The sequence below is a fragment of the Ipomoea triloba genome, chromosome 7 (genome assembly GCF_003576645.1).
Source record: "Ipomoea triloba cultivar NCNSP0323 chromosome 7, ASM357664v1".
NCBI classification, from domain to species: Eukaryota; Viridiplantae; Streptophyta; class Magnoliopsida; order Solanales; family Convolvulaceae; genus Ipomoea; species Ipomoea triloba.
Window position 1 is genome coordinate 16,024,228 of NC_044922.1, and position 8,479 is coordinate 16,032,706.

An 8,479-nucleotide genomic window follows, 5' to 3' on the forward strand; every position below is an offset into this window, starting at 1 on the left:
ATTTTATTATTTGTTAGTGTACGTACTAATTTAATAAAGTTTATAATGATAATTATCATGATTATCAATTATCACAATATATGTTTTTGTAACTTAGACTTGAACGTACTAATGGTTCAAAATAATTTGAGTTAACCATTGTTTCGTGAATTAAATTGTATAAAATTGAAGTAAATAGTATATAGCAAGTATATTTGTACTTTTAAATCTTGTATCATCATCATCATTCATTAGTACAAAACTGCTCATCCCCGACCTTTATACAAGAGTTGCGTATCCTAAGGTCTTAGAAAGCTTGAGCTTTTCGTGGCCCTTGTTGTTGAGACATGAAAAGTTGATAATCTGCGGCTCTAACAACTAAGCAGGGAAACTATAACAAAACCCAAAAGAGAGCATAAATGAATGTATGTACCCCGAACAGATGTTGGCTGAACCCTGGAGCTTAACTCATCTCCTTAGGAACCAGATCTACAGCCGTTCAAATCGAGATTTTGCTTCCATTCAACGTGCGCGTAGACGCCATTTGCTGCCTTCCACCGCCGATGACTTATGATGTTGCTGTAAAACGTTGCCACAAGGGAGCAATACAGAGAGAAGGAAGAAGATGGGAGGGAAATAAAATAACGTTTAAAAGGAAAGAATTAAGGTTTCTGTTATTTATAATAGGTAAGTCGTGTATGTATAAATTTGTATATATTTATCATATTGTTACATATGATGTACCGGAGAGAGAAAAAATATAAAGATAAAAATGCACTCAAGGGATGCATGTTGAAAAAAGTAAAAACGCACCCCACAATGTTGTTTTTCCTCTCAATTTCTAACACAATGTGTCACATTTTTGTATTCTAAAAATACCCCAATCACCGAAATCAACCCCGGAGCAGTCCTCCCTCTTTGGTCAGAGTACCTCTTAGCCGATAGGTTTACCTTTATTTTGTTGAATTTGAATGTGTCAATTGTTATATCACGGACCATGGTCCACAAAGCTTTGTAAATAAAGAAACGGCTGTCGTCACATCTTAACGGAGCTCCATAAATGAAACTACATTTCATCTCAAATGATATTGCCTCACATTTGTTTTTATATTATTAAATGAAACTATCGTTATATCAAAATGAAACTATGGTATAATTGTGTTGAAAGAAAACTGCAGTGTATATTAAATGAAACTGAATAACTGTTTCACATATTTGAGTGTATATTATCCAATGAAACTATAGTTATATCGAAAAGAAAATGTAGTTGTGTTGAAAGGAAACTGCAGTGTATATAAAATGAACTGAATAACAGTTTCACATATTTGAGTGTATATTGTCCAATGAAGCTGTAGTTATATTGAAATGATATTGTGGTTGTGTTGTAATGAAACTATAGCGTATATAAAATGAAACTGAATAACATTTTCATATATTTGAGTGTATAACGTCAAATGAAACTGTAGTTATATTGAAAAGAAACTGTAGTTGTGTTGAAAAGAAACTACAGTGTATATAAAAAGAAACAGAATATGTTATACATACAGAGTTACTTTTTGCGGAACGGTGTGGAACATGTGTCATTTCTTTTCATTAATCAAAGTGGTGCCTTTTTGATGCATGGACTACCATGCACTATGGACCGCGGTCCACCCTCCACAGTAAAATTTGCGACTGCGAGCAAGAAACAACAAACAATAGAACATATACAAATTTGCTCTAAAATGCTCCACCTTATTTTATTATAGAAAAAAGTGTCAAATTAGCCCCTAAGTATAGTGAATAGTGCAATTGAGCCTCCCAAGTAAAAAAAACTCCATTAAAACCCCCTAAATCGGCAAAAAAGTGCAATTGATTCCTAAATAAATTGTTTAGCATGTTACTACTCCTTCAATTGAAATTAAGTGCAAAACTTTGTACACATTTAGTCCTGCTATCGAATTAAAGTATTTTAAAAATAATTTTAATAATTTTTAAATATTTAAAAAAAAAAGAAAAAAAAAAGAAGCAAAAGTCGGCAATCCTCAGTCGGACTCAATTACATTTTTTTGCAAGTTTAAAGAACTTTAATGGAATTTTTTTTTACTTATAGCTCAATTTCACTATCTACTGTATTTGGGGCTAATTTGATACTTTTTCCTTTATTATATCACTATAATAATAGTATAAAGTATAAGCATGTTTGTTTTCAAAAAAAAAAAAAAGAAAGTTTAATACGGAGTAGCATAAATTGAAAGATTTGCCGTAGTATTTTGAATTTGCAGATAATCCAATTTGCAGATAATCCGGAGACAACCCGAAAATCACGAGGTGAGAGCTCTCTCCCCTTCGACCTTCGTTTATGAACCCAAAAAATGGCTACTTCACTCACCAAAGTCGCCTCTCTCCTTCGTTCAACAACTCTCACTCACAGATTCCCTTCTCTCTCTCCACTCCCATCCCGAATCCCTCTTCTTCTTGCCCCCAAACCCGAGGTCCCTTAAATCCACTCTACTTTGTTTCTTCACTTGTTTCTTCTCTCAATTTATCATGCCCATTTTTTGTTTGTATCTATTTTGCAGGTTCTGAGTCGTCCTAGGTTCGTATCCTTATCGATGGCTTCAGGGTCGAAAGAATCGCCTTCCAATAACCCAGGTCTTCATGCTAACCCTGATGAAGCTACAAAAGGTTACTTCTTGCAGCAAACTGTAAGCCCTGTCCTTCAATGTTGTCCTCATTATGTGCGATATATTATGCTTTTTAGCTATTTATGTTGGTTTATTTATTTATTTTGTTATGATAGGAATGTATAATAGTTAGTGTCTTCTAAATTCGTGTCAGAAATCTTGCCAGTATTGGACATTCACTTTGTTACTTCACTTTTCTAGTAGTTTAAGAATCCTAGATATAGAAGGATTCCAATAGTGTAATCTTCATGCAATCCAATAGAGTGTTCATTGTTCAATCCAATATCAATATACAGTTCATAGAATTCTGTTCTATTGGAATGCCTATAATATATCTCTCGTATTCTTGGGTTATTCTCTCTTTTTGCTCTGGCCTTGCTTGTGGGTGGTGGCCCTTTGTTACCTGCACCATCCCATAATTTCACTTAGTGTCTAACATATTTCTTTGATTTTTTTGGTGAGCTCAGATGTTTAGGATTAAGGACCCAAAAGTCAGTCTTCAGTTCTACTCCAAAGTGTTGGGCATGTCGTAAGTCTTCTTGCCTTGTCCTAGGATTTTCTGTTCTCCCTTCTGTTCATGGTTATGTGCATTTATGATATTGTTAGAATTATTCATGCAGATTGCATTTTGTGTTATAATGGTAAATTTGCTGAATTGGAGTCAAAAATTTTAATCTTTGTTGGCTATGCTAATGTGTTTGTTGTGGAATTGGCCTTTCTCAATGCGGTAACATCATGCCTGTTTATTACTTGGGAGTTTGGGCTGTGGGGATGGGGGTGATTGCTGTTGTGTGGTGGCATTATTCATGACTTAGAAATGAAGGATTCTCTGGCAAGAATCTTGTTCATGTTGCAGTTTTTGAACTTCAACTGTGTACAGGAATACAAAGTATTTTTTTTTTCTATTTATAATAATGTCTTTTGAGGCAGGAGTGCAGTCTTGTTATTCCCAATAAGAATTTATATTAGTATGTGTGTATGAATCATCATGCAGTGATTATCTGTGTGTATTTGGTTGTAATCTTTAAAGTTATGTTTGCAAAATTATCCAAATGGAAAAAAGTCAGAAAAGAAAAATGTAATGAGGAATTTTACATACTGTATTATTTTATTTTATTTTACAATTGTAGATTGTTGAAGAGATTAGATTTTCCGGAGATGAAATTTACCTTGTACTTCTTGGGATATGAGGTAAGGAACTGAACTCATTTTGGAAGCATATTTCACAGTTCTTACAAACTTAAGCAAATTTCTGTAATTTGTATGGTTAGAACACATCATCAGCTCCCAGTGATCCTGCTGAACGTGTTGCTTGGACTTTTGGTCAAAAAGCTACTTTAGAGCTTACACAGTAGGCCCCATCTTTATTAAATTGCACATTTTGAATTTACCCAACTCTGCTAGCAGAAGTCTATATTTGCTAACTGTTAAATTCTTTTTGTAGTAATTGGGGTACTGAGAGTGACCCGGATTTCAAAGGTTACCACAGTGGCAATACAGAACCTCGTGGCTTTGGTAAGCAGACGACTTGTCATTTCATGCTAATTTCTTTATTTTAAGTTCAATATACATATTTGTGTATTTTCACTTCAGTTTCTTTAATTTTATTTTTGTTTTGTTATTTATGTAGTTTTTTTTTTTTTTTTGCTTCTCATAAGTTTTTTAAAGGCTTTCTTAGCTTAGCCTCAGTTTTCTTCTTGAATATAGACATGCATAATTGCAGCTCACTTCTAATTGTATGTTTTGAATCTTTCAGATCTCCTGTCCTTTAATTTGTCACCTAATTTCTTCTGTATCAGATTAGTCCATCTAGTTTAAAATTTAATTATTCATGGATAGTAAAACCTTTTATGAAGCAGTTAATAGGATTATGCCTATATTTTTTATTTCTGTGTGAAATAATATCCTCTAGACATATAGGATAGACCCCTTTTTTTCTTCATACTGGAATGCCATCAGGCTTATTGAGCTCCACTGTGTTGAATATACCTTATGTTGCAAATATATGCAAAAGGATGCATTGAATGTGAGCTATGACATCATAATTTTGATAAGGTTTCCACGAAACTTCTGGAAAATATGTAACGCTAAATGTTTATTTGAGGTTGGAAAGGTGCAAAAGTACATTCTTTACGAGGCTACCTAATAAATTGAAGATGGGTGTTTTCATCAAAAAACTGGATACTATATTTCCTCGGATGATTTTAGATATGTGGCTGAAATTAAAGGGTCTTAATGCTTTCTGCTGACCTATTGCAGGTGTATTTAATACTATTTCTTTACTCCACTTTCTTTTTACAGATTCAACATGCTAGAAATTACATTGTTCATGAATGATTCTCAAACACTAAACTTGAAAACAGTGCTATTTGTTTAATTTAGGTTCATGTTTCTAGGGATTAGTGCATATGAGTCAATCTCTTTGAATATGTAAGATCTTATTTATTATTTTAGTAAAATTCAATATTTACTATGAAGTATTGCAGTTGAAATTTTGATTTTTTTTTTTCGTGCTTCCAGGACACATTGGTGTCACTGTTGATGATGTCTACAAGGCTTGTGAGAGATTTGAGAGACTTGGTGTGGAATTTGTAAAGAAACCTACCGATGGTAATCTAGCCTTCTTAATTTGTTCAAACAAGTTTTGATGCCTTTCATGCACAAATAGTAAAATTAAATAATTATTGCCTGATTGTGGATGAATGCATTCTACTAAGTACTAAATAATTATAATAGTAAAATATAAAATAACAATAAGAATAATAAATAAAATAAAGAAAAGTAAATTTTAGCAAATATTGGGTTCATGATATTATTCTTCTGAGAGTGGAAAAGTGGTGAACTAACCTAGATCTTCTTGCTTACCAAGAGAGAGCATACAACCCAATACCTTAATGAGTAGTGCAGGAACTCAGAAACGCACAATTAGTTGAGGGGTTATATCACAGTTTGTAACTTGCAAATTGCAAATACCGTAGAAACTCACATAACGAAATGGTTCAGACTTTGTTTTAATATCTTTAATCTTTCTTTCATGTCCATATATGTTCCCAATGTGTATGTAATTTTTCGTTTTGAATGTTCGTTTTTGGATGATAAGGGAAACCTCACAACCCTCGAGTGTGAGTAAACCCTGCCTTGTGACCCTAGCTGGCAAAAAGCCACAAGTAAACCAGCCTTGGTTACCTATACTCCTATAGTTGACCAGCTCAAACCAAGGGTGCAAGGATTCGAACTCTTGACCTTGTGGTTACAAGTGTGGATCTCTTGCCATCTTGGCTGGGGTTACCCCCGCCTACAAGAAATTGATCTGGACAACCTAGTCAAAGCCTGGCTTGTGTATGAAGTGATTTTAGTTTTTAGGAATTCAGACAATAGCAGTAAAGGTGGGGCATATTTCTCTTTAGAAACCGAGTCATTTTAGTTGGAGATACTATACTGTAGTGGCTAAGTTTTGTTGGTTGGGAACCTGCCTTAAAAAGCTAAGAAGAAGCTATTGTCCCATTGTAATGATCTTGCTTTCGCTGCTTTCATGTTGTATTTCAGACAATTCTATATTCGTTTAAGCAGTTTATATTAGAAATGGTATTATTGTTCATTTCATAAACTACAGAAGCTCATTGCAGGAAAAATTCAGCACATAGCATTCATTAAAGACCCTGATGGCTATTGGATTGAGATCTTTGATACTCAAAAAATCAAGGACGCTACTTCTGGTGCTTTTTGATTTACCACTTTCTGCGTTTCAGGTAAATATTGTTGTTCCCACAGTTCTACCTGGTGGCTATCTATGTTCGTAATGTTTACCATGAAACCCATGATCCATTCACCCACTGTGGTTTCTAATGAGTTCCCTTACACTTTTGTGTACCTTTACTAGCTTTCTTGCTTCGTATCGTTAATCCCTCTATTGCAAACACCTCCCGACCCTTCTACTACTTTTGGTGCTTGGCCAAAGCTTGCCCGGGCTCTTTTGCTTGATATTCCACTACTCATGCTATATGTCCACTGTCAACTAATCCAAAATGGTCCCTCTTGACTATGCAAAATTTACTCAATTTAGTACATCGGAGGATTGAATTTATTAAATTTTGTATAGTTGGAGGACTATTTTGGATAAATTGATAATTGATGACAAATTCGGAGTGATGGTATATTCGAGGGACCATTCTGGGTTCTCCCCTTGTTCCTCATCTCCCCATTAGTTTATGCTATCATATGCCATTTGTAGGTCAAATTTTTCACGGCTTGAAGTCATTTGCCGTCCTTTCCTCTATTCTTCATGATGAGCATTAGCTCGAGTGAGCAAAATGTTGCCTGTAGAGATTCTCCCTATGATGAAACTTGTCTGATATGGGCTAATAAGTTCTTGCAACAAAGGCCCGAATGCCCGATGCAATTAACAAGGAACTTGGAGATAATTTTGTAGGCTAACATGCCGTGTAAACACACACACGCAACCTCGATAAACATATATAGTACAATTTACGACTACGTAAGACATTGACATTTTTCGTGGACCGAACACCGATATTCTTCTTGATGCAGGAGCGCCCGAGTTCAATACCAAGAGTTGTTCAGTACCCTTTTCTTGGAAGGGAGGTGAAATTTGAATGATGCAGTAGTATTTTGCGGATTAATTTTATGCCTGTCTTCCTGTTAACATTTTCCCAGATGTAGGATTGTATCAGTGGGTTTTTTAGCTACAATAAAACTATACCAATATACTTCTTGTTGAATGTTCCGAGAAAAGTGCTCATGTGAACTTTGAACTGAAGATCATATCCTTGTTTGATATATAGAATTGTCTGTTACTTGGGAGCTTATGATTTTTTCAAATCTGGGAAATGTAAAAGGCTTGCAAACGCAAAGTCAGACATTGTAGGAATTCCTTAAAAATAACAAAAAAATTATAAGTCAGACATTGTATGAATTCCTTAAAAAGAACAAAAAATTATGTATGATTACTACATTGTTTGTACATGTTTTGATTGCATAGCTTCACAACTCATTAATCTATAAGAGCATCCATCTCCAATAAGGGTTTTTGCTCAATTCTTGTGAGGGTTTTTGGTTTGGTGGTGGAAAGAGAAAGTAGGAAAGAGAGGGTGAGAGTTTGAGAAGAGAGGGTTTTTGTGAACCTCGTTGAACGTTAAAAAAAAATAAATAAAAAAAAAGCCTACAGTTAGCTAGTGCGCAAGATCCGAACCTATAGTGTGCAACAGGCGTGTTCAAGTGACTACATTTTGTTATTGTTTTTTTTTTTTTTTTCCTTTCTCTTTCCTTATACTATAGACAAGGGTCTAATAAAATGACATTTAGGTAACTATACTTAATATGTTACAGACATATAATATGTTAACTATATCTAAAAATATAATAAGTCTCAATCAAGGTTATATCCTTGATTTATGTCCCTCTTTTTGTATGCTAATAAATGTATACATTTTGCTTTAAATGTTGTACACTTCAATGTTATTATAAAAAAATGTCCCTACTACATTCTTGTTATACAAAACTACCCTTACACCGTTATAACACCGTTAATTTTAACTCCATCATTATTACCATACACATATATCTATCCTATCTTTTTCCTATTCTTTAATTATCATTTTTATTAAAATCATTATATATTTTTCCTATTCTTTAATTATCATTTTATTAAAATCATTATATAATTAATTTAATGGTTGATTATATTTTAATTAAATTTCTATTAATGGTAAATCATATATGTGTGTATAAAATACATATATTATTTGTGTGTATATATAATTCGATAAATTTTAATTATTTGTATTTATTAATGTTTTAATATTGGGCATAAGTTT

The 8,479-nt window shown here is 33.6% G+C and overlaps 1 protein-coding gene across 2 annotated transcripts; it reads left to right on the forward strand.

Moving 5' to 3' along the window:
• The first annotated feature begins 2,216 nt into the window (after positions 1-2,216).
• LOC116025992 (lactoylglutathione lyase) lies at positions 2,217-7,471 on the forward strand. 2 transcript variants are annotated; one of them, XM_031267435.1, is made up of 9 exons: positions 2,217-2,289; positions 2,541-2,666; positions 3,113-3,174; positions 3,776-3,836; positions 3,917-3,996; positions 4,090-4,160; positions 5,166-5,255; positions 6,272-6,394; positions 7,194-7,471. In XM_031267435.1, exons 2-8 carry the CDS (start codon positions 2,574-2,576, stop codon positions 6,370-6,372), a joined length of 558 nt encoding a protein of 185 aa, XP_031123295.1. In that variant the 5' UTR covers positions 2,217-2,289; positions 2,541-2,573; the 3' UTR covers positions 6,373-6,394; positions 7,194-7,471. The 2 variants fall into 2 exon arrangements, with proteins under 2 accessions (XP_031123295.1, XP_031123294.1); XM_031267434.1 differs by having other exon boundaries at positions 2,252-2,453.
• Positions 7,472-8,479: the final 1,008 nt, after the last annotated feature.